This window comes from Cetorhinus maximus, chromosome 18 (genome assembly GCF_964194155.1).
Source record: "Cetorhinus maximus chromosome 18, sCetMax3.hap1.1, whole genome shotgun sequence".
Taxonomy (NCBI): Eukaryota; Metazoa; Chordata; class Chondrichthyes; order Lamniformes; family Cetorhinidae; genus Cetorhinus; species Cetorhinus maximus.
This window is the reverse complement of record NC_135896.1, coordinates 82004086-82031017: the sequence shown is the minus strand read 5'-3', so window position 1 is coordinate 82031017 and position 26932 is coordinate 82004086. Positions and strand designations below refer to the sequence as shown.

General features: G+C 45.6%; 1 protein-coding gene across 2 annotated transcripts in view; it reads left to right on the top strand.

Moving 5' to 3' along the window:
- The window catches only part of mapkbp1 (mitogen-activated protein kinase binding protein 1), a 264467-nt gene that overhangs the window by 224097 nt on the left and 13438 nt on the right, over positions 1–26932 (top strand). For both annotated transcript variants that reach the window (XM_078563074.1, XM_078563073.1), the window contains exons 18-26: positions 7418–7481; positions 7867–7992; positions 10731–10879; positions 11805–11869; positions 14655–14915; positions 16893–17062; positions 21852–21997; positions 23200–23370; positions 26560–26683. In XM_078563074.1, coding sequence (XP_078419200.1) covers positions 7418–7481; positions 7867–7992; positions 10731–10879; positions 11805–11869; positions 14655–14915; positions 16893–17062; positions 21852–21997; positions 23200–23370; positions 26560–26683 — 1276 coding nt within the window. The remainder of the gene's footprint in view (positions 1–7417; positions 7482–7866; positions 7993–10730; positions 10880–11804; positions 11870–14654; positions 14916–16892; positions 17063–21851; positions 21998–23199; positions 23371–26559; positions 26684–26932) is intronic.

Below are 26932 nucleotides of genomic sequence, written 5' to 3'. Positions count from 1 at the left end.
AACTCAAAGATAGCTTCTTGGGGGACAGCAGAGGTGAGGGTGCGATAGTACACTGTCTTTGCAGGTGATTCTCTGGCTGTGACTAGATTGTTAAGGATGGAAGCAGACGAGTGCAGTCCCATTCAGCTGGACAACTGTGGAGAGGCTTTGGAGGAAGATGGTGTGCTCAGTCATGTCAAAGGCTGCAGACAGGTCAAGAAGGATGAAGTGAAGGATGTGGGTGGATTGCTTTCCCCACAAGATGTAATTTGTGACTTTGATAAGGGCTGTGCAGAGGCCTGACTGGATGGATTCAATTTTGGGCAAGATGGGCACAGATTTGGGAGGATTTGACACATGTTCAAGGACCTTGACCTGGAAAGGGAGATTGGAGATGGAGCAATTGTTTACAAGGAGGGATCAAGAGTTAGTTCTTTGAGGAGAGGGGTGAGGATAGTAGATTTAAAGGCAAGAGGGACAACGCCTGACGAGGGAGAACTGTTAACAATTTTGGCTAACATGGGGACCAGAAGGAAAGTTGGGTGACCAACGGATTAGTGGGAGTAGGGTTGAGGGAGCAGGAGTTGGGTCTTATGGACAAGATGAGCTCAGAGGGAGCTTGAAGGGAGATGGGAGAGAAACTAGAGAAAGTTGTAAGTTTGGGGCTAGGACGGGGCCGGGGAGAGGTCGGGTGGATGTCACTCTCAGTGGCCTAGAGGAAAGGAGGGAGGCAGCAGAACAGATCATATCAGTCTTTGTGATTAAGAATCCCATGAGCTCCTCATATTTGTTGGGGATGAAGATGGAGGAGGCAGGGAAGAGGACTTAACATAAGAACATAAGAAATAGGAGAAAGAGTAGGCCATTCGGCCCCTCAAGCCTGCTGTGCCATTTGCTAAGATCATGTCTGATCTGATTGTGGCCTTAACTCCATTTTGATCATCTTTCATTCTTCTAAACTCCAATGGATACAGGCGCAACCTGCTCAATCGTTCCTCATAAGGCAACCCCTTCATCCCAGGAATCAGCCTAGTGAACCTTCTCTGAACTGCTTCCAATGCAAGTATATCCGTCCTTAAATATGAAGACCAAAACCATGCACAGTACTCCAGGTGCAGTTTCCATGGTGACCTGAATGGTTGTAGCAAGACTTCCCTGCTTTTATACCCCATCTCGCCTTCCTACTTACTTACTGTACCTGCATGCTAACCTTTTATCATTCATGTACAAGGGCACCCAGCCGCTTCTGTACCGCAGCACACACTGTCACCACAACTGTGTGGGTGAGGCAAGTGATGGGTAGGCATAGCCACGCAGGGAGGCTTGAGCTAGGGCAAAGATGGCATCACCTCTCAATGTCATGATGTTGTTGCAATCATCCACAATGAGTTAATAGATTGCAAGGGACTTGTTCACAAGTGACTGGACATCCTGGAGGGAGATGAGTAGAGGGATAGGGAGGGCTGATTCTGACCCGCCTGGTAGGATCCACAGGGTCAGCATTTGGAGGAGTGGGTGAGACAGGAAGGAAGTTCGAAAGATTGGCCCCTAGTGGGTGTGCTGGGTGGGAAGGTCAGCGAGAGAGTAGGGTGGGGTGCTGCTGGTAAGGAGGAGATAATGAGTGCCTCAATGAGCCCATTGGAAGATGCCAAAAAATGCTGTGAAGAGTGAAAAAGAGTGAAGCTGTCAGCTTATCTGAGAAGGAGTCGAGCCTAAGTTGGTGATGGGGGAGGAGAAAGATCAAGGAGTGCTGAAAGGTTGAGATAGTGATTTGTGAGGGCAGATTACCCAATAGGGGAGAAATGAAGAAAGGCATGATAACAGGAGAGAGGGGTCTAAGAGGGTTACAGAGAAAAGAAGAGAAAGGTGGGAGGATAAAAGAGGAAATAGGACTGATCACGTTTGGATCGACAGCCAAAATGTGCATGTGAATGGACATAAGGAAACTCAAGTTAAATAGGCCTGGTTTACAAAGCAAGATTAGGATATATTGCTGGAAAAAGAGACAGAAAGAACATGTACACACATTGCGCCTGTTTCAGCTAAACAAAATAAGTGACAGTCATTCGCTGGTTCATTCCCCAGGGCAATGCCTTGACAAATCAGAGCCAAGCTGCCTGGTCTAACTTTCAAACAATATTTGGCAGTTAACTGTCAGTCACCAGCAACTGGTGCATTCTCCATGGCAATGCCTCTACCAATCAGCATACTCTTCTCATACAGTATAAATTTGTTGTTTCCCCTGACATTGGCATTTTCTTGTGAATTGTCCTGATGAGTGCAAGACGGAAAGCTTCAACAAAATAATCTCTTTATTAAGCAATACTCAAGTTCTGTACTACCAAACGAATATTAGGCTATATACACATCCTGAAATCAAACAGGGGATAGAGAGGAGAAAATAGGAGGTGGTCGGAGATAAAGCCAGAGATCCTGAGGCATAAAGTTGCTGTTAATAAGGTGGAGTCATTGGAACATTGATAAACTGATGTCCAGATTCAGGGACAGGTGTGGAGGGCAAGAGAGCCCGGAAGCTGTTTGAATGGCAAAGCATTAGAGGATGCAACGATGGAGATATTTCCGTGGGAACGGAAAGCTAAGAGGTGCGCAGGATCAGTGACGGAGCCGAAAAACAGTGGCAAAGTTGGAGGTTACCATAAGATCCAGAGGGGCGGAGGAATGAAATTTAGCTCAGGAGAGTGAAGCAGACTCTAGCTGAAGCTAAAAAAAAAACCAGTGGGACAATCACAAGCTCAGCGGGTCATAACAGCAGTGAGAAATGAACTGTTGGGTAGGTAAAATAACTCTAAAACTGAACAGTAGACCTGAGTCACAGCGGCTGAGTATTCCCGACGTCCAGAGAAGCCCAGGAATTTGGAAGCCAAATTTGAGCAGTGTGCCCTGAGGAGGACAAAGAACAGACATAATTTGGGGGCAGACAGTGTGCTTTTTGCCCAGGTAACTTTAAACTTGCAGTTAACAGGTAGTTAGGGTTAAACTGAACCCGCTATTTGAGCCAGGGGAACTTAGACACTGGAACACAAAAGACTGAAGGAGAAAGGGCAAAGGATGGCAACAGATGGCCAGGGATAAAATTGCTGCCAACCCAGGAGTCACCTTGAAAGAACTAACAATCACGTGTGTAAGTGTACAGTGTTTTTGTACGATTTGAGTTAAATCTTGCGAGGCAATTCCTTCCCCAAACCCACCAGCCCCTTTTCCTTCCCCCGCAGTGCAGTTAGCTTTCATTTAAAATGTCTCTGAATGAAGGACTTAACTCCTGCAGCTCCAAAGAGTCACACAGACCAGCAGGTTTGCAGGTTCAATCCCTGATCTGAATTCTCAGTGCAGCGATTGCACTGCCTGCTGCAACAAGAGTTAATGCACTGGGTCTGGACAGAACAATGAGAAAAATCAGCGAGGGTTCCTAACATGAACGTTTGGCAGTGAGAGAGTGAGGCTCTCTGTGGTTGAAGAGCCTGGTGAAGCTCCTTGTCGAGGGCGACATGTGAAGATTCATTATTATGGGGGTGAATTGGCAAACAGCCAGCATCTGTAAAACCAAAAGCCAGAAACTTGATGTCTTCAGGAGGAGAAATCTAAAATTAGAAACTTTAGTAGCAGCAGGAGTAACTGTATGTGTCACTGGATCACTTACAAGATTGAATTTAAAATGAGGATGTCACATAGGGAGCTTTGTGTGTTATTAGGTTAATAAATCAAGCTTGCGGTACTGTGAATGTCACATGATGTTGATTCCCTCCTGCACAAGTGAACAGAACTTTGCATCAGATAGTGAACAGTCCGTGATGATTTCCTGTTCAGTTGTACAGGGCGACAATGTCTGTCCCACCTTCTGATCCTGGCAGTGTTACGCCCATTCAGCAGAAGTGGTGATGTAGGCCCAATTAGTGTTAGAGCTGACTGCCCCATTCTGAGGTCTGTGAGCCTCATTATTTATTGAACGTAGTTGTCTCCGTGTTGCTGTCTGCTTTGTACTGCGTTGTCACCATCTGAAGGCAGGAGTTGGGTACTACAGCAATAGAGAGCCATACAGATATGGGAGAAGGCAATTTGGCCCCTCGATCCTGTCGCGCTTTGCAATTAGACCATGGCTGATCTGTATTTTAACTCTACATGGGATTGTTAGACATTAATCTGGTCTGGATTTTCCTCTTAGGGGAGAAACCTGGAAGTTGCACCTAAATTGCACTCATGTTGCCAATGCCAATAAATGCCCCAAGAACCTTGCCTATTTCATTACAATGTACCCAAACTCAGAATGGGCACATATTGGCATAAATCAGTGTAAACAATTGGAGTCCTGGAAACACCTTACACACCCCATCTATGCCCTCTTTGAGTCAGAAACTTTTCAACTCATTCAACCAACATTCATGCACATTAAGCACAGCACAGCATGTTTACGAAGCTGCAGCTGGGAAAGCTTTCACTTTTACTGTGATCCCTACCTTGATATAAAGGTCCATTGAAATAAACAGAGAATACAGAGCAGGACAAAAACAGAATTACCTGGAAAAACTCAGCAGGTCTGGCAGCATCGGTGGAGAAGAAAAGAGTCGACGTTTCGAGTCCTCATGACCCTTCAACAGAACTGAGTATAGTTAGGAGAGGGGTGAAATATAAGCTGGTTTAAGGTGGGTGGGGGAGAGAGAAGTTGAAGCGGGGGTGGTTGTAGGGACAAGCAAGCAGTGATAGGGTTCGAAACAAGAGGGATGGAATTTCAGTTGAAATCCACGTGGGGTGAGTCGGAGACGGAGACAGTCACTGAGAAAGGAAATATGGCTGTGAAAGCGGGTTTTAGTAAACACCTTGTCAAACACCAGGAGAGAAATGGAAAGCAATGAAGGTGAACAAAGCAGAAGAGACGGGCGGAAATCCTGTCGGAGAACAGAGCAATACTTCTTCAAGGAAGGCATTTCTTGAAGAGAAGTGGCAGTCAATTAAACACAGAGATAAAAACAAAAAACTACTGCGGATGCTGGAAATCCAAAACAAAAACAGAATTACCTGGAAAAACTCAGCAGGTCTGGCAGCATCGGTGGAGAAGAAAAGAGTCGCAGGTCTCAGCGAGGATTGTTTTTTTGTTAAAGCGCTCAAAAAGGTGCAATGGTTCCCTGCCCTGTCTGAAAACCTGGTCACAATGTGAAGAGCCCCCTGAACACAAACAATGGGAAGATTCTCACATTTGTGAGTATGGATGGGGCCAGTTTTGTGGGCAGAGATTCGGTCGGATGGAGGGTTGATGAATGGCTGTGAAAGGTCAAAGAGACTTATACTTAAGTCACACTCCTTAAATACCACTTAACTATCCCTAAGTTATGCAATCTTTTAAGCCATACAACAGATTCCCTAGGTCGACCAAAGGAAACTCCAAGCTGTGATAAACTTATGACAAGCAAATGCACTCTGTTTATTATGCAATATGTATGGCATTACTCATGGCGCTTGTAGCCTGGGCCTGAGTGCTGGTCAGTCACTGAGAAGCCCAAGAGTAATATCACAGTGGTGGACTGTGCATCAATTGGATTGAAAGTAATCTCCATTTTCCCTTTCTGCATTGGCACCACTCGCATTTGGGGTATGACTCAAGTGAATTGTCTTTGCAGCTTTAAGGGATACTCTGGGTGTATCACTCTTTGCCATCGTACATGCAGACTTGAGAAGGAGTGCACCAGAGTCGGGCAGGGCAGTGAATGTGCTAGTTTAATTGAGTGGGATATCGCTTTGAGAGAATATGCGAATATGTAGGCAGGATGTAAACCACGTGACCAGTATTGTTCAGACAGAGCTTTCAGTTCAGCTAGCAGCATGTGCTGTGAAAGCAATGCAGCCGTACTTTCCTGTTAACAATAGCGGTTGAATTTTTATAGGCAATATAAACCAAATGGCACAATTTTAAAGGGGGTGCAACAACATAGAGACGTGGGAGGGTACGAATGCAACTCTTTGAAGGTGGTAGATCAAGTTGAGAAGGCTGTCAAAAAAGCATATGGGATCCTTGGCTTTATAAATAGAGGCATCGAGTACAAAAGCAAGCAAGTTAGGCTAAATCTTTATAAAACACTGACTAGGTTTCAGCTGCAGTTTTGTGATCACTTCTCCGCAACACACTTTAGGAAGGATAGCAAGGCCTTAGGGAGGGTGCAGAGGAGATTTACTACAATGGAACCAGGGATGATGGACTTCAGTTATGTGGAGAAACTGGGATTGTTCTCCCTAGAGAAGAAAAGTTTAAGATTAAGAAGAGATTTGATCGAGGTGTTCAAGCTCTTGAAGGGTTTAGGTAGAGTAAATAAGTAGAGTGGCAGAAGAGTTGGTAACCAGAAAGTCACAAATGTAAGCTAATTGGAAAAAGTATCAGAGGTGACATGAGGAGAAGTAAATTCTATTATGATTTAGAATGCACTGCATGAAAGAGTGATGGAAGCAGATTCAATGATACATTTCTAAAGGAAATTGGATAAATACTTGAGGCCAGGTGGAAAGAGCAGGAGAGTGGGACTAATTGGATAATTCTTTTAAAGAGCTGGCATTGGCATGACGATGGGCCAAATGGCCTCCTTCTCTGCTGTGCCATTCTATAACTCTATGATTCTAAGTAAGAATAAACATTTTAATTGAAATGGTTCCTGTTGGATCTCTGAAGACAGATGTGTTATTTTTAGGAAATTTGCAGGCAGGGAAAATTCATCCTTGTGTTTCAGTCAATGTTGCCAACCTTTTGGGGTGATCTGATATATTCAGTTCCTCCATTCTTTTTTGGTTGTTCTTGATGATTACTTATGTTTGATTCAGTGTTTTTATAAATTCTTGGTAATTGAGAGTTTATTTACCTTCTTGCCGAGTTTGATTCTTACATTCTGAATCTGTCTAGTTGTAATTTATTGCTCTTTTAAATCAATAATTTATACCATCCACTTTTAGCTAATTGAGTTCCAAGAAATTTGCATTTGAGAAAGATTGACAAACAATTACATTTTACAGATTTGTGATTCCTCAGTATAGTTAATAGAGGACACTTGGTACTCTACATCAGTCTGCGTGCTTATTAATCCATACTAACCTTGAAAATCCTTGACAGTGTTTTGTTAATCTGCACTGATTAGGCTGGACCCTATTAATCTCCACTGGCCAGACTCATCCTTATGAGCCACTATTCGTTAGGAGAGACATCACTAATCTCCACTGGTTAGGGTGATCCTCCCAAGCCAGTATTGGTCTGGATGCACCTCACTAATCTCCAACTTTCAGGATGATCCTCATGAACCAGTTTTGGTCAGAATGGATCTTGCTAATCAGTTGGAGTGATGTGCACTAATCCATATGAGTCAGAACTATTCTAATTGACATACATCAATCAGGTTGGCCCTCACTAACACCCTGGTTTCTACAAAGATTGTGTCTTTTTTTCCAGAGGTAGTTACAGGAATGAAATTCACCAACGACTGTAAACATCTCATCTCTGTGTCTGGAGACAGGTATGCATTTTCTCTATTTGCATTGTAATTCACATCTTGAAGTTCCCTCTGTCCCTACTACAGTGCTTTGCAATTTAGCACTTCATCTGTTTCTGTTAAATTAGTCAGGTTGATAGTCTTCATATTGTGTGTCTAGGTCTTTCTCTGTTTCCCTTTTTGCTTGTAGCACATGTTCTCTCTCTCTCTCCCTCAAGCTCATAGTGTGAAAGATGTGGGAGAGAATTGAGCCAGCTCCTATCATTACCACCAATCTATCAACACCCGATCTGATAATCAGTCATGAATCTGTATTATATTAGGAAAGGGACCGAATGCAAGATCTCCACTTGTGGTGTTATCCAGACTGCTGCTTTAGATATGACTGATCTGTCTGCACTCCCCACAGCTGTATATTCATCTGGCGGCTAAGCTCGGAGCTGACAATTAACATGAGGCAGAGGCTGGCTGAGATCAGGCAGAAGGAGAAAAAGCAAATGAAGACACCTCCACGGAAACATTCCATTCCAAACAGGTACAAAAACAGCAAGAGTGCCATGTGGGGGAGGAGGGAGGGCGACATCAGAAAACCATGTCCTCAAGGGGAGGGGAACCGAAGGATGGATCAAGTGGAAGGATGCTGCAGCTAACTATTAACCACTGATACTTTGCTAATTTATAATCACAAATTAAAGGACTGTGGCCAACTTACTCACTGCATTTTGCTGGGGAAGTAATCTTGCTTTTATGAGAAGTTGCTGAGTTCTGTTTGCTGTGGTTTGTAGAGAATCTTTTTGAATAGATTAAGTAAATAATTAGGGAAAGCCCACCAAGACTAATTGCCACTCAGGAACTTGACAGGCCAGCGGCGGGCCTTCTCGTGGGATCAAAGACCCCGGGGTGGAAGTCCCACCCACTGAGAGCTGGCAGCCAATCAGAGGCCAGCAGCTTTTCTATACTCAGCAGCGCCACCTGAGGCCTTGGGTCAAGGAGGGACCCAGGCACTGGTGAGTGATGAGGATCTGGCGGGGGAGGGGGTTGAGGGGTGTCAGCAGTAAGGGCAGGGGTTGGCCTCCCTTTCTTAATGCTGGCTCCCTCAATCGGGCACTGAGTGCGTTTGAGCGAGGGACACACTCTGGGACCCTGCAAGCAAACACACCAAGGTTTTGCTTGTTGTGCTCCCCACATGGTGAGCCCCTCCCCACCCGCCGCTGGGCTAATACCGTTGGCAGCAGGATGAGGTCCGTAAAAGGGCATTGATTGGCCACTTATGGGCCTCAATTGCCACTGGGGCAGAAAGGCTGCCCATGGGCCCTCCTGCCACTGACTTACTCCTGGCTGCCACCTTCTCGCCCAATTAAGTTCTCCCTCGCTACCAATCTCACCACAGGAGTGGCCATTAACTTCCACCCATTGTTTGCTATAAGTCTTGATCGCCTACAACTCATTGACTGACAAAGCGATGTCAAGAGACTCTGTCTGGTTATTCATGGGTCCTTTTTTAATGGGTCCTTTTTTAATGGGTCCTTTTGTCCTGGAGACTGATTAATAGCCTCAAGCAGAAATAAGGAATCACAGCTTAATAAACTCAAAGAGCTGATCAAAGCTGCTTGTAGATTTGACGTTGCCCATAAATGACCATTGGTATAAATGGTGCCTTTCTAATTGATATCTGTGAGAATAGCCACTGCTGGATGGCCACTATAAACAGTTTCTGCAGGACCAGAGGCATCTTTACTGGGAGAAACTGTATATAGTGCCTTTAACGTGGAAAAAATGTTTCCTGGTGGCTTCATTTAAAAGAATTGACACCAAGCCAAAGGAGGAGGTATTATGAGGGGTGACGAAAAGCTTGGTTAAAGAGTTGGATTTTTTTAAGGAGGATCAGAATGGAGGGGAGAGAAGCGGATAGGTTTAAGGAGGGAATTCCAGAATTTAGGGCCTAGATGGCTGAAGGTAAAACCTCCAATGTGTGTGTGAAGGAAATTGGGGATGTAGAAGAGACCAGAACTGAAGGAATGCAGAGAATGGGAAGATTGTGGGACTGGAGGGGGTCACAGAGATATGGCGAGGCCATGGAGGGTTTCGAATACAAGGATAAAAATTTTAAATTGAGGATATTGGTTGACTGGGAGCTAGTGTCGGTGAGTGAGCACAGGCTGAGGGAATATGAGGTGATTTAGGATACGGACAGCAGAGGTTTAGATGAGCTGAAGTTTATAGCGGGTGGAAGATGGGAGTCCACCCAAGAGAGCATTGAAGGAGTCAACTCTAGAAATGACAATGACATAGATGAGGGTTCAACAACAGATGAGCTGAAGTACGGGCAGCAGCAGGCCATATTACAGATGTGGGACTTTGTGTTAGAGAGGATATGGGGTCAGCTTGGGGTCAAACAGGACAGCTGTTCGTAAACAGATGGTTTCAACCTAGACAGTGACCAGGGTGGAGAATGGAATCTATGGCAAACAAAAGGAGTTTGTTGGTGGGGGGGTTGGGAGGGGGGTGGCGGTGGGGGTGGCAGAGGAGGGGTGGGGGTGGTGGAGAGGTTGGGGGTGGTGAGGGTTGAGATGGCAGAGTGGGTGGTGGGGGATGGGGGTGGCGGAGGGAACGGAGGTGGCAGAGGGGGGGTTGGGGTGTGGCGAGGGGATGGGGGATGGCGGGGGCTAGGGGTGGCGGAGGGGGTGGTGTGGCAGAGGGGGGGGTGGGGGTGGTGTGGGGAGTGGCAGGGGGTGCTGGGTGGCAGAGGGGTGGGGGTGGCGGAGTGGGGAAGGGAGGCGAAGACAATGGCTTTGATGGTCCCAATCTTTAACTAGAGGAAATTGTAGATCATCCAGGACTGAATCTTGGACAAACATCTAAGAACACAGAGGTAGTGACGTGAACTGGAGAACTGTCATTGAAGATAGAGCCTTATGGCAGAGGAAAGCTGCATGGACCGAAGTGTATTACACAGAGAGTTGTTAACACTGAATACTGTGTTATTATGTTTTGAAAAATAAGACTAATTACTCCGTTGGATCCCTCACTTTGGATCCCTCACTATCTTTGTCTTTAACACTATCTCTTTCTCCCACCCTATCCCTATCTTTCCCTTTCATCTCTTTTTCTCTATATCTCTCTATCTCACTCTCCCCCTTTATATTTCTCTCTCCAACTTTCTTTATTTCGCTCTCTCCCTTTCTCTCTGTTGTGACAATGTAGCAGTTTATTCCCGATCACAATACACATCTACCTTTCTTCGCCACCCCACTCCCCACCCCCACCCTGCAGACGGGAAACATTTGACGTTGCTGCTCAGACGGCCATGTCCTCCGACAGTGAGAAGGAAGCTGAGGAAGATGGAAATGAGGAGGAGGAAGGTCACTGTGAGGGTTCCGCGCACATCACGCCAAAACGAGGCCTTGCAGATGTGGGGAATGGTAGGTCCACTCTGACCTGTTCTCACTGGAGTTCGGAAGGGATTGTTGTGTGAAAGCAGAGTCAGTGCACTTCAGCCTTCCACCAGCTCTTTGAGTTTGTTGGAAAGCCTGCATTAGAGTGCAAGGTGTAAATGAACTGTTAACGGGATGTGTCACCCTCCAGATCTTCCAGCTAATCCTAGGGCATAGTACTGTGAACATTGAGAGCTATCCAATTCTTCACCTTCCTAATCATTCTTTATGGACAATAGGTTACTAACTGCAGCTGGTGCTAGAAATGTGGTGCAACATTGGCTATACCTCTAGAGCTATTAGGTAACCGGAATCTAAAGCACTTCCAGCAGAATACTGAGACTGTGCACACTTACCAGGCAAGGGGAGTTGAACACTAGATATTACAGGTTTGCAGTGGTAGGAGTCCCAACACTGTACCACTGGTGATCCTGAGCAAAATGTCCAACACTGCACCACTGAAGTCACTAAGCAATGGGAGTCTAACACTGCACTGTTACTGATTGTGACAATGGGAGTCCAACAGTGTCTTCTTATTTGTACTAGACAGTGGTAATCCAACAGTCTATCATAAGTATTATTAAAAAATGGGAATCCAACAGTGTATATTATTGGTGGCACTGACCGATGGGGAGTGCAACACCATCAGAACAACTAGACACTGGGAGTTCATTATTAACCAGTAAATCTAATGCTGTGTAAAATCCTACAATAAAGTTAAAAAATTCAGTATAAAACGATTATTGGTATCGTTTCAAGTAAACCTGTCGAGATTACTGCACCACACTGTTGAAGGAGAGGACTGTTTTAGTTGACTATGTCGGGAAGCTACGGCGCTACTTTTTCATGTGAAGCGACCCAGATAATGCTACGGAGGAAAGTATTTGATGTCCCTCCTTTTTGTTCATTCCAGATATCCCCACAGGAATACAAAACACCGGGAGTGTGAAGAGCCTGTACCGCTGGGAAAACAGTAAGGTAAGCTTTTATCTGCACTAAAAGCGTTCAAAATTTCAGCTCAGGAAATATATATAATATGCCTTTTTAAAAATTGTTGAGATGCCTACTTTTTAGAATAGGTAATTGAAGATTTATTTGAGTATACTAGATGTGCCAATTTTTCATTTCTCGATGCTAAGATATGATTGACGGTTTAACTATTGTGCATCCTACTTTGCATCATCATCATATCTTTCACATACTTACACAAACTGACTCGTGATATGAACTATATATAATCCACATCCATATATAGAAAACATTACTTATATGGCTTAATCATTATATAATGTATGTGTTCCATGTTTTTATGTTTTATGTATGAATGCAAGAGTTAACAATTCCCCAGACTCTCCTTAAAATATTCTTTGTACAGAATGCTCACTCCTAAAATTGCAACTGCACCACTGCCAGAGTAGCATTTCCAATTCTCACCTCTACCTATCTTTAGTGTGCTGTTTGAGTGTGATTACCAATGTAATAGTGGGTTATGGTATGCTTCCACATCCATTGGCGAGGGGGCTGAGGCTGTCCAAACTCATTTCACGCAGGGCGTTGACAGAAGATAGATCAGCCTGGACGAGATTGTCCCAGAAATGCACAAGTGCAAATCAGCTGTGCCGTCCAGCCTGCCTGATACAGATTTACGATGTAACAATAGTATTCCCTCGTGATCCGAAAGGGATGTTTGAGGCTTTTGTTTCTTCAAAGCTCCTCAGGCTGAGAAGGTACCTTTTGAGACAGGGTCAGACACTACTTTAAATCACATCAGGTGCACATGCAGAACACTGAGGATTGGATTCACTTAGTTCAATCAGTACAACTGGCCTTTGTGCTTTTATTTTATTCATTCCTGGTTTATGAGTGTTGTTGGCAAGGCCAGAATTTATTGCCCATCCCTAAGGGACTTTTTTATTTTGCGAAAATAATATACTTTATTCATAAAGTATCTAAAAGAACATTACAAAACATTTCAAAATGGCCGTCGCAAAGTGCAATGATATTCAGATTTTCTACATAGAACATGTTGCACTCTGAGGTGCTTCAATGCAATTGCGATACATATAATATTTACTGTATACGTTCAGTGTGAGTCAGACAGCCCGAGGGGTCTATACAATTCCCAGCCCCTCGGTACACTGTGGCTGAAAGACCTTAGACAGTGACCTTTCCCCATTGAGCCTCTGTGCCGGCTGCCCCAAGCTTTAGTGCGACCGTCGGCACCTAGCCCTGGACTTTGGAAGGTGCAGGTCTGCAACACTCGCTTGAGGACAGCTCGTTGCATTGGAAGACCAACAAGTTTCGGGCAGACCAAAGAACATCTTTCACCGAGCTGATGATCCTCTAGCTGCAGTTGATGTTTGTCTTGATGTGTGTCCCTGGGAACAGCCCGTAGAGCACAGAGTCCTACGTCACAGAGCTGCTCAGGATGACAGGATGAGCCTCAGCAAAACCCCTGCATCTCTCTCCAGACCTCCTTTGCAAAGGCACATGTCCCTCAGGGCCCTTGAGAAGGTGGTGGTGAGCCACCTTGAATAAAACGGAGTGACTTGCTGGGCCATTTCAGCAGGCACCACATTGTTGTGAGTCTGGAGTCAGACATAAGCTAGACTGGGTAAGGGCAGCAGATTTACTTCCCTCGAGGACATTAATAAACCCGATAGGTTTTTACAACAATCCCATAGTTTCATGGTCACCGTTTACTGAGACTAGCTGTTTATTACAGATTTGTTGAATTAATTGAATTTAAATTTCCAGCTGACATAGTAGGATTTGAACCCCTGCCTCCAGATCTATAATCAAGGACTCTGCATTACTAGTCCAATAACATTACCACTATGCTACTGTACCCTTTGTAATACTTGTAATAATATAAAAATAATTGAGGCACTCTGCTTCCCTACATCAGGGACGTACTTGACCGAAACAAACTACCTCCTGAAAACATCAAAGCTTAGCTCATTAACATTTTAATCACCTATTGGCCTAGATTGTGTCAGCATCTGGCAGCAGCACCTTGTAGACTGTGGTGAAACACCTACTGCCCCAGTCCAGATCCCAACCGCCCACTGGCATTTGCATTGCACCCAGGTATGCACCTGTTTCAGCCAGGAATCTATAAGTAACTGGCTGTTTGGGGCCCTGTATCATAAGCCCCTGGAGCAATTCTAAGGTGCCAATGGGCAGAGTGTGCACCATGCATGCTCTGCCTATTGATGCCAGGTAACTGAATGACCTAACCAGTGGCAGGGCCACTGAAGGTACTCCGTAAAGGATAGGTACAATACCTGTTATAGATTATTATCTTGGGCTGCCTCCGTCAACACGCTACTGGTGGCATGGGTTTAATGGAGAAGCCCATAGAATTCCCATCCCCACCTCTGGTCAACTTGGCCAGCTGCCTATAAAAAAGCTGAACGAGAACACGCAGCTCCCTGTGGCAAATAAATGAGTCCCGCCATTAAAATGGCGAGAGCTGGTGTCAGTAAGGTCGGCTGTGCAAGCATTCCGTCCTCTGCCCTCCCGAAGACCAGTACTCAGGTAACATTGCACCCATTGTCTCATGTCATTGTTAACTTGTGGGAATATACTCTGCTTCAGAACCTCAACTTTTAAGTAGCAGCTCTAATTTTCCCAAAGGCGCTTTATAAATGTAAGTTGTTGTTGTTCTGATGTAGGATGTCACTTCATCTCGCAGAATGATGCCTTTGATTTGCAATAACTTAAGACCGTTGTAACGTTAACTTATGTCCCATTTCTACAGACGGAAGATGTGCCAATAAGATTGGACTCGATGCACGATCACGCCCCCCGGCCCCGGGGCCGATGGTCCCGCCGTGCCAACAACCTTGAACTGAGCGTGAAGTCGATGTTGGACCTTCGACACCTGGACTCTTTCTCCTTCTCGCCGTCAATGGACTCCATCTCCCAGACTGGAACGTCGCTGTCCAGGGGCAGTGTGTGCGAGGAAGCCAGTGATCAGGAGCACAGGGTCCGGGTCAGCATAGAAACCCTGCTGAGCGATGTGAGTCTTGCCCCCAGGAGGAGGCCATTCGGCCCTTCTTGCCTATGCCAGCTCTTTGAAAGAGCTATCTAATCAGTCCCACTCCCACTTTGTTCCTCCCCATAGCCCAGCAAATTTCTACCCAGCAAATTTATCCAATTCCCTACATTTAAAAAAAATCCTCGTGTTGTCTTTAGTTCTTTTGCCAGTCACCCTAATCTGTGTCCTCTAGAGGGTTACCAACCTTCCTGCCAGTGAAAGAAGTTTTTTCTTATTTATATTATCGAAACTCCTCATAATTCTAGGCACCTCCAGTAAATACCTCCTTCATTTTCTCTACTTTAAGGAGAACAATCTCAGCTTCTCCAATATCGCCAAACAATGGAAGTCCCGTATCCCTTAAGCAATCCAATGAATCCCTTCTACACCCTCGCCAAGACCTTCACGTGCACCCTAAAGTATGATGCCCAGAATTGGCCACAGCACTCAATCTGGGGCCTAACTGGTCTACTTTATTCCTCTATTATTAAAACCAAGGATTCCAAATGCTTTTTCAACAGCCTTCTCAACTTGGTCTGCCAGTTTAAAAGATTTGTGGATATATAATCCCCAGTCCTCTCTGTTCCTGCACCACCTATAAAATGGCACCATCTCTGCAACTGCATGTAGTCCTACATTCCTCCCCCTGAAACTTTCCTCTCTGACTCCGGCCTTGAGTGCAAGTTCCATTCCTTCGCCCCCTATTGGTGGTCGTACCATCAGCTGCCTGGACCCATGCTCTAGAATTCCCTCCCTACAGTCCTCTACTTCTCTCACCTCATTAAGACCTGCCTCGGTCACCCCAACTCCTTCTATCATCTCGTTTTGGCTCTGTGCCAATTTAATTTTTGATGACACCTTTGTGATTTTTTGTTTCTATGTTAAATATGCTATAATTCAGCAAGTTATTGTTGTTGTTATCTGTGACCATTCATTGAACTCACCCAATGGGGGTAATTTTGTCTGTGGGCGATATTATAAGAGGATTATTATCAGATTGACCATTTGTTATACTTCTCTGCTGACGTAAGTGGAGCTGGAAAACAGGAGAAAGGTATAAGGGATGCCTGATCCAACATCGATCGTCACATGCCATCGCCCAAAGTCACAGAGTTGCGCCCGCCAAACTGTAGCAGTCTTCTCTCACCTCCATCAGCCAGAGTCAGTGAGTTGTCTTCGCTGTCTGTTTAAGGCTGGGCCAAGTGATTTGACACAATGCAACACTGCAGATTTCCAGACTGACACTGTTGGGTCGGATTTACTGGCTGGCTCCCATGTTACCCCAGACAGAATCAAAATACCCGAGTGATTCTGACCATCACTTTTTGCAACAAATTAATTAGTTTACTCCCATAACCAGCATCATCTGCAAGCAGCAGATTATTTAAATCCCGAGACTCATTGTATTGAATCTATCCTCCTGTAAATGCCAACCCAACAAACTGTACCAGTGTTATACTGACCAGCCTAAATTGTATATAATAAATGAAGCACTGGGGAAGAAAGACCCGCTTCATCTTCAGCAAGGGCTGCTGCAGCCTGAGATAGTGTTGCCAGTTCTGGCCGGATGTATTCCTGAAGGCAATGTCACCTGGCCTACCTCCAAAGGCCTTCTCTCCCGACACTCCCGCCATTGGTCACCCGATACATCCATTCTCATCACGCACCAGCAACCCACACCCATCGGAAAGCAAACCGATTCTTCATTAATCAATTGGATGGTTCTTGACTGTCATGCAGCCTATTTTCCTGTGTCCGCTATTTTTATATCTGACAGCTGAAATGTTCAATTTTTTTGTTTTGAAAACACCATTTTGTTTTTAATACACCTGTAATTGATGTCCTGGGAGTGCTTGCACCAATGTCCTGGAAATTATTCTTCACTCCTGGTCTGTCTTGCAGTCCCTGTCAGATTCAAAATCCCAACCTGAAGCCTTGTTCATATTATTTCCCCAACAGATAGAGGAGCAGGAGTCAGCAGACACACACGGCTCGTCCTTTGTCAGACCCTGCAGCATCACACTGCCGATGTGTGAGGAGGGTATATTCAACCAGGAACTGGAGACACCAGAGGCTGAAGAACGTATCATCTACCCAGTACACATGGGGAGCACCGGTGAGACGGAGGGGTGAGTGCTGACACTTATCCAGGATCTGTGTCTGTGCACAGGCCACAAGGGTAGAAAATGGGGCCTCAGGAGCTGATGAATGGGCAGGTCTCTGTGCCTCCGCTTGGAAGGATAGTGAAATGATTGGTGCTAATCTGTGAAGCCAGCATACTCCTGGTGTGTGTTTAAACTGTTTTCATTTCTCAGGCTGACAGACAAGGAACAGAATGCAGAAATGTATTCTTCAGATGAGTCGATGGAGCTGGGGCCAGTTCCAGGATCATGCTGGAAGATTGGGTTTTGGAGTGCTGTTTTGAGCTTACATTATTGAGCTTTTTTGGGAACCTTTCTCTTGGTGTTTATGGCTCAATGCCAGTTTCCACAGGCAAACCAGGTCTCGTATCAACAAACACCTGTGCCTTCACTCTCTGCCATATATGGGCTAGCAGTTAACTTCTAAATTGTGGTAACTTACTTACTGGACAATACGGGGAACACATGCCATTACCTCCACAAGTTTAAAATGCCTCACCTTTACGCCTTTGTGTACAGACTTAAACTACCTGACTCAAAAATGGAGTACTTTAGAAACATTGGTGTTGTAGAGTGGCTGAGTTGTACTATTAGTGATAGAGTTGATCTGCAGATGCTTCTTGGGTGGAAACATTACATTTATTTACAATATACTCAGCAGCAACTACATGCGTGCTTTCCACCCCAACTCTATCTCTACACTGACTCTGAGGTAGCCCGCACTACTCTCCTATTGGTTACTACAGAGCATGTGACTTTCCTTAAGTATTATTCTTAAAGGTACATTACTGACTAAATAAAACCATAATTATTACAATAGGTGAAGGAGAAGGCCATTTGGCCCCTTAAGCCTGTTCTGTAATTCAGTTAGACTGTGGCTGATCTGTACCTTAACTCCATCTTCCTGCCTTGGCTCCATAACCCTTACTACCAGTTATTATCAATCTCAGCTTTGAACTTTTCAGCTGACACCCAGACTAAACAGCTTTTTGGGGGAGGTTGTTCCAGGTTTCCACTACTCTTTGCGTGAAGAAGAGCTTCCTGACATCACCCCTGAATGGCCTGGCTCTAAATTTAAGGTTATGCCCCTTTGTTCTAGACTCCCCCCACTGGAGGAAATAGTTTATCTCCAATCAACACCATCAAATCCTTTAAGCATCTTAAATATCTCAATTAGATCATCTCTTAATTTCCTAAATTCAAGGGAATACCAACCAAGTCTTTGCCACCTGCCCTCATAATCTAACCCTTTTAGCTTGGGTATCATCTGGTTAACCTGCATGGTAACCCCTCCAGGATGATCTATCCTTCCTGTTCAGTGTGGTGTTCAGTACTGAACTCAGTACTTCAGAAGGAGTCAAACCAGTGCTATTGCCCACTTAATGGACCCTTTCTCAATACTCTGCCTGTTTACTTCGAAAGATGCCACCCTCAAAATGACTACTGCTGCATGCTGGGAAATTGGCTTATGTTCTTTTGGCTTTATTTGCATCAGAAAGAAACCAATCGCGTCAATGTTGTTGATTACCAAAGGACACAAGCAGAAACAATCAGAGTGTAGACACATACACACACACACACGCATACACACACGCATGCACACGTGCACACACGCATACGCACATGTGCACACACGCATATGCACATGCACACACATGCATGCACACGCACACGCATGCAGACACACACACGCATATACACATTCACACATACGCTGGAAACAATTTGCATGTGTCATTGGCTATAAAGGTGCCTCAGACTCTGATGAGGATAACCTTAACATCAATGATATTTGTCAGAAATTCCAGCAGCCTTGCCTTTTTGAATATGTTATAGTGACGCTGAAAATGCTTGGCTATGTTGGTGAACTCCCGCTATAGCTGCGGCCGTAAGCTCTACCCATAAGGTCCAGACCAAGTCCTAGATTGACGTGGGAATTTCCGGTGTTCTGTTTGGGGACAGATCCTCCAGCTGTCCCAGTTTAAGACATTACCCAAAGGGTGGTAGGGGTAATGTTCTATTCAAGGGCCCTCTCACTTCCCTGGTTTCAAAGGGACCCTTGTAGATCCCCAAGGTACATTCGGATACCAGTCTTTTGAAAGTATAAGCGGGCCCCATGAAAGATCCAGCACAATGAAATGGCCTAGACACAAGAAATGTAATTACTTCTTTTCAATGGTATTATTGGCCCCCTTACAAAAGCATCACTACAAGGAAGGACTGGGCACCTGAAGTTTGCAATCTCTGTTAGTGACCATCTCCGCCCTTCTCTGGCGACCACCCACCAAATTTCCTGGCACACCTTCCTGTCTTATTGCAAGCCTGGCAACATTTTTTCTTGCCAAGCTCCCTTCCCCCTCAGCTGCCACTTCTACCAAAATGCACAATCCCTCCCAAGCCGCAAAGGCTTCACTATTCCCCAACCCCAACTCCCAGTGTTGCTAGACTGCGATACTCCCCCTCCCATTCTGTCACATAGGAACATATGACTTAGGAGCAGGAGTAGGCCATTCAGCCATTCGAGCCTGCTCTGCCATTCAATAAGATCATGGCTGATCTGGCTATGGTCTCAACTCCACTTTGCCATCTGCTCCCCATAACCCTTGACTCCGTTGTCTATCAAAAATCTGTCTAACTCTGCCTTGAATAAATTCATTGACCCAGCCTCCACTAAGTTTTCTAATTACAGGAAATATCATAATTGAGCATAACCCCGTCCTCACTTGTAAAAATCATATTTTCATAGAAGACAAAGCTCAGAAATTATAGCTATCACTAGAGACTTGAAATGCTGGGTTTATTTCCAGTGGATCAGAAAAAGCTAAATAGAAAGGGCTTCAGTAAGGCTTTTGACAAGGTCCTGCACAGGAGAATGGTCAAGAAGGTAAGGGCCCATGGGCTCCAGGGCAATTTGGCAAATTGGATCCAAAATTGGCTTAGTGGCAGGAGGCAGAGGGTGATCGTCGAAGGTTTTTACAATTGGAAGTCTGTGAGGAGTGGTGTACCACAGGGCTCAGTGCTGGGACCCTTGCTGTTTGTGGTATACATTAATGCTTTTGATGAGAATATGGAGGTATGATCAGTAAGTTTGCAGATGACATGTACCTGAGAAAAGGATCGACTTGCTTTTCTATAGCGCCTGCCACAGGCTCAGGACATCCCAAAGTGCTTTAAGAATGAGAATTTGGAATTATTTCCTTAACATGAGTATTACCAACCAGTTGGAAAAAGACTGCAAGATACAGCTTGTGAGGTAATTGTGAGCTCTGAATGATGTTGCGGAGAATGTTGTTTTCAACCAAAGTAAAATTCTTTATCCCAATTGTTTTGGATCAACAAGACCCACTAGCCCACTGTATCTCAATGCTTGCAGATTACCAACTCTATCTTAGATTTTTAAGCATTAAGATAATAAGAGGAATTGAGGATAAGTTGGGAAATTGAAGTTGATGTACAAATTCAGCCATAATCTTATTGAATGGCGGAGCAGGCTTGATGGGCTGAGTGGCCTGATGTTCTTATTCCCCCATGACAGCATTGAGCTATTTCTTAAATTAATTATTTTGATGCTGGTTTATATAAACCTTGAAAGCAATAAAGCATGGGAACGTTAATGACAACCATCAGTGCAATGTGCATGATCCACCAGATGCATTGTAGCAACTCGCCAAGGCTTCTTCAACAGCACCGCCCAAGCCCTTGACTTGTGCCACCTAGAAGGACAAGGGCAGCAGGTGCATAGGAACACCACCACCTGCAAGTTCCTCTCCAAGTGATGCAGCATCCTGACTTGGAAACATGTTGTTGTTCCTTCATAATTGCTGGGTCAAAATCTTGGAATTCCCTACCTAATAGAACTGTGGGACAAGATCCCCGCTAAATATTTTTTGTTGTGTAAGGCTTGTTTATTTCAATGCATGTTACCTTTAAATGTTTTTTTAGTGGCTGGGCAGGCGCGGTATCTTAACGGCACAACTTGTGAGCGGTATAGGTGGTACGTTCTGGATTGCTGTGCAGCCATGCACATGTACAGGTTAGATAGAACACCGCTATAAGGGTACTTTTGCCACACGGACTGCAACGGTTCAGGAAGAAAGTGTCTCAACAGCATCCTCCCATCAGCCAAGTACGATTTAAAAAAAGAAAGGTTGCAGCGAGATAGCTCTTTTCATGACCACCGGATGTCTCAGGATACTTCACAGCCAATGAAATCCTTTTTGAAGTGTAGGCACTGTTTTAATGCAGGAAATGTGGCAGCCAATTTGTGCACAGCAAGCTCCCACAAAAAGCAACGTGATAATGATGATTATTTTTTTTTGTCACGTTGATTGAGGGATAAATATTGGGCCTGGACAACGGGGATAACTTCCCTGCTCTTCTCCAAAATGGTGTCATGGGATCTTATACATCCACCCAAGCAGGCAAATGGGGCCTCAGCTTAACATCTCATCCAGGAGGCAGCACCTCTGACAGTGCAGTTACTCCTTCAGTGCTGCACTGTAGTATCAGCCTTGATTTTTGTGTTCAGGCTCTGGAGTAGGACTTGAACCCCAAGCCTGGTGTCTATGAGGCGAGAGTGCTACCAACAGAGCCACAGCTGACAGCTGCCAAGAAATGCCAGCCTTGCCAGCTACTCGCACGTGCTGAGAATGGATTGCAAGAAAACCAGCACAATGTCCCTTCCAATGAGGGAGTGGCAATATATTCCTTATTGGTTGTTCTTGATATATATTTAATTTGCGCAGTAATGTTAATACTGTACCTCCATGTGTGCCAGTGAGTACCGGGTGAAGGAGTTGCAGAAGGGAACACAGGAGAAGAGTTACCGTGGCCATGGTCTCCTCGAGAAGCACAGTCCTGACAGCGCCTGCTCGGTGGATTATTCCAGTAGCCACTTCTCCAGCCCGGAACACCCACACGAAGGTTAGAACCCAGAGTGGGTTTTCAGTTCATTCTCATTCCTCCCTCTGTGGGAAAAAGTCTCGATATTCGTGTGCAGGTTTTAGCTTTTTAGTACTTTCTGATCATCAGTTGATGCTGCTCTTGAAACATAGAATGAACAGCACAGAAACAGGCCATTCAGCCCAACTGGTCCATGCCACTGTAAACGCACCTCGTATCCCCCGTCATCTCACCCTAACAACTCTTCCTTCTATTCCTTTCCTCTTTATGTGTCCATTTAGCTTTCCCTCAAATGTATCTGTGCTATTCGCTGGCACTGGAGGAACCTTTCTCCTCCAGTATTAGCAGCACTGAGAACTTTCTGTCCCAATGCTGGATGGTTTAACAGCTTCCCCTATACTGCCGAGGTGGCATTCTTAATTCGGATAAGGCATGTACATCTGGATCAGTTTGCAGATAGTCAGAAAAGATCTCTGCTTGGTTTGGACTTAAAACCAGATCCCAGAGGTACAAGGACATTGTTCTAACCCACCTACTCCCTCAGATGGTTAAAGTTATCTGGACTGGATTTTACAAGTTTCTAAACCCAAAGAGAGCATACCCTGGAAATTAAGCTGTGCGTGATATTGCTCCGTTCATATGAAATTGCTCTAAAGGTAGCTGTTGCAGAGGTCACGTGGCAGTTGTGAGAGTTTTGGTCCTCCTCGAGGCAGCTCGGAAAAGAGGCCATGTGACATGGGCACCGTCGGTGGTCTCTCTACTGCGCCTCCTAGAAGCTGCCTTTTTAAAAATTTATTCTTTCATGGGACATGGGTGTCACTGGCAAGGCTAGAATTTGTTGCCCATCCCTTGAACTAAGCAGCTTGTAACACCATTTCAGAGGGCAGTTAAGATTCAACCACATTGCTGTGGGTCTGGAGTCACATGTAGGCCAGACCAGGTAAGAACAGCAGATTTCCTTCCCAAAAGGGCATGAACTAGCTTTTCAATTCCTGATTATTAATTGAATTTAAATTCCCCTAGTTGCCGTGGTGGGATTTGAACCCATGTCCCCAGAGTATTACCCTGGGTCTCTGGATTACTAGCCCAGTGACATTACCACTACACCGCCATCTTTCCCTCTTTGTGTGTCTGTTCACTCGACCGTTTGGAAATAAGAACCAGTGCCAAAGTTTGGGTTGAAAATGTGACCAGAAGGTCATTGCGTCCTATTAACGTTTCAGATTCCGAATGCACGGAACCACTGAGCGTGGACGGGATCTCCTCCGACATGGAAGAGGAAGAGGATGAGCTCAGCAGGAGCTTCCCACGGGAGACAGCAGTGCCGAGAACCCCAGATCAGGAAAAATTCCTGAAGCAACATTTTGGGACCCTGTCAGATGAGAGTATTGGAGGTAAGACTGTCTCCACTATAAGGGGCAGGTGTGGAAATTTTAGATTCTCAATGAATCATCAGCTTAACCAGTGCCAGCCATGATTTTCTTTTTAAATTTATTGTTTCATAGGATGTGGGCATAGCTGGCAAGTCCAGCATTGGTTGCCCATCCCTAATTGCCCTTGAATTGAGTGGCTTGTTAGGACAGTTGTCAACCACATTGCTACGGGTCTGGAGTCACATGTAGGCCAGACCAGGCAGACATGATGACAGATAAAAGCAAAATACTGCGGATGCTGGAAATCTGAAACAAAAACAGAAAACGCTGGAAAAGCTCAGCAGGTCCGACAGCATCTGTGGAGAGAAGAACAGAGTTGACATTTCGAGTCTGTATGATCGGATGGACATGATGGCAGATTTCCTTCCCTGAAGAGCGTTAGTGAACCAGATTGGGTTTTCTAAAACAACAATCAGTGATAATTTCGTGGGGGAGAATTTTCTCCCCATCGGGGGGGAGTTGTGCGGGAGCAGGCGCGGGCATGCGCGCAGCCGATCGCCGCCCACAATCGGCTGGGTGCCGCCATTTTATGTGGGTGGGCCAATTAAGGCCCGCCCAGCACGACTTGCTCCCGGAAGCGCTGAGCGTTCCCTGTGCAGGTGTTGGGGGGGGTGTTGCCTGAGTCAAGGCCTGTGCACGAAAGAGCACAGCAATCTCCCTGAGGCACAGAGCTGCCTCAGGGAGATTAGTTTAAATTTAAAAAATTTTAATAAAGGGGGAAAAAAAAAATTTTAGGACATGTCCCCTCATGTGAAACGGTTACATGAGCTGGGACATGTCTATGAATTTTATTAAACATTTTTCAAACCTTTTAAAAATCTTCATGAAACCTCACCCTGCCCGAGGCTGAGATCCCATGATAAATGCGAAGGCCGCCTGGGCTCTTTGCCTGCCCGCCAACCTTAAGGTTGGAAGGGCAGCTCAGTTCATTATTTTAATTGATAGTTAACTGGCCTTAGTGGGCCTTTGACACCAAACTGAAAATCTGAATGACCCGTGGTGATGTCGGGACGCACGCCAACATCACCGCATGTCATTTTATGCCCTGGTGAGCTGCCCTGGTGGGATTTGAATCCATGTTCCTTGTGCATTAGCCTGGGCCTCCGGATTATTGGTCCAGTGACATTACCACTCTGCCACCATCATCCTCCCCCGCCACAAGCCCCCCTCCACCCTTAATATGCAGAATTATACAATGTGGACCTTAGTGTTAGTGACGTTTCAAATCTTGGGCTTTATCCTATTTGTTTGCAGGTGAGGGAGGAATTTCCCAGCATTCCAATTTTCTCTTGGAAATTTACCCCTGTGGCGCTTAAGAGGGCCACCGCCTACAGACTATAGTCGGCGCTGTACACTCCGCTCAGAGGTGAAAGGCAGCTCTTCGGGCCAGAATTGCTGTCCATCCTTCGTGAAATGTGTCTGGATAGCTAATTATGCGTAACCAAAGAGTAGTTTCTCTGTGTGTCCTGAGTGCCACCAGCCCCATACCACGTTAAGGTGTACCTTCAGGTATTCGCTCCCCCATCGAGTTTTTATCAGTAATCTGCGATTTTTCGCTTTTTGGGTATTTTTGAGTAATTTCTACCCTCGCGGTTATTTTTGTATTTCTTTTCTATCATCTTCTCCCTCCCTCTTCTGAAGACAGTAACTCTTTGCTGGGGTACAGCACCCCGTCAGTCCCCAGTTCTTCATTGGAAATAGCTATTCTTCGTCTATGAATTGAAACAGCGAGGGCGGTTGGGGGTGGGGGGTGGTGTGGTGTCCTGGCTGAGGTAATCCTGTCCTCACTCAGCAATATATAAAGAAACTCTGCACATGTTTCTACTTGCCAGTCAGTGGAGGTCACCGCAAGGTATGTCAGGAACCCTAGCCGATTCTCACCGAATGTGCAAGGCAAAAAACAGCACCTTCCACAACCTCATGATACTTAAGGCTCTTTACAGCTGGTCAAGTACTTTTTGAGGCGCACTCACTGTTGTTTGTGGGAAATGCGGCAGCCAAGTTCTGCACAGCAAGATCCCACAAATAGCAATCAGACAATGGCCACATAATCTGTTTTGAGTGATACTGATTGAGGAGTAAATGTTGGTCAGGACACTGGGAGGAACTCTCCCGCTCATCTTCGAAAGACTGCCGGTGGGATCTTTCAACATCCAGCTGAGAGGGTAGACGGGGCCTCGGTTTAAGGTCACATCCGAAAGATGGCGCCTCAGTGCAGCACTCCCTCGGTACTGCACTGAAGTGTCCACCTAGGCGGTGTGTTGAAGTCCTGGAGTGGATCCTGAGCCCATGACCTTTCTGCCTAGTGAGAGCTGGGACTGAGCCATGGCTGACAACTGTAAAACTCCAATAATGGCCCCGAGTGAGACCAGCTCACTAAACACAGACCCGGAAGTGAGGCTGGGGTTTTACCATGTCTCACTGCATAAACTTGCTTGGTATCTTTAACCTCTTCTTTTTCTGCCTGGATAATGGCTAAGGCCACTACCTGATCGCTGCAGCCTGATCTACTTCCCCTTGACTCTGTCCAGTTGTGGTGTTGTCCTGTACTTTGACCCTTGGTCTTCACCAAGGTTCAGTCAATAATAAGCAAGGGTGACACTGCTGAGTTCTCTGACCTTGACTGGGAGTGGCACCTATGACTATAACAATCTGCCTTGATTACCTTGAGTGTAAGGAGAGGGTCAAATAAAACTGCCCGACATACTTGCTCCTAATCACCTCAAAGCTGGAAATGTGCCTATCAGCTAAGTAAAGCAACGAGTTCAGCTGCGAGGCCCCACACTGTTAAATAGCTCGCTGACATTGCTTTCAAAGCCCCCTCGGGAATAATGGGCACTTTTGGGAGTGAGGGGGGTGTGGTAAGCAGCACAGAAGCAACTGGGGTCCAACAAGAAGTCAGCAAATCCAGTAGAGCAGTACGGGTGATAATTGTTGAGGGACGAGTATGTCCCTGTAGGCGACTGTCAGGAGACACCAGTCACTGCCTGGAAATAGTTGTCTTCTTTCCTTCACCCCTCAGGAAGATGGTAGAGACTCTTGCTCATCATCACCTCATTCAGATTGGCATTCAAATCTGCTTTGTTGCACTGAGCACCCGCCCTGTGGTTCTACATTTTTAATAACATGTAATATGAATTACACCGACAGTGAAATCTGACCATCGACTGGACAGCCTGAAGCCATTGTTCGCAAGAGAGACTGAAGAGCTTCTCAACCCTCGGCTCAGCATTTCAGCAAAATTCCTGTCTCGATCACTGACATCAAGTTTGAGGTCAGTAGAGGGAAGTCGCCATGTTTTTCTCGAATAATGTATAATTCGTTTGTGAAATCAAATGTTAGAGTAGCTTGTGTCTCTTTAAGAAGGGAATATATGCCTATGTTTTAGAAGGTGACAGGGAGCATGTGTCTGTGATACAGGGTTGGTGCCTGTGTTCCAGGATGGGGTATGCCTCATTATGAGGAGCAAGCGGCCGCGCGACAGGGAGCGGCGCCTGCATTACAAAGGAATCACGGAAATTCA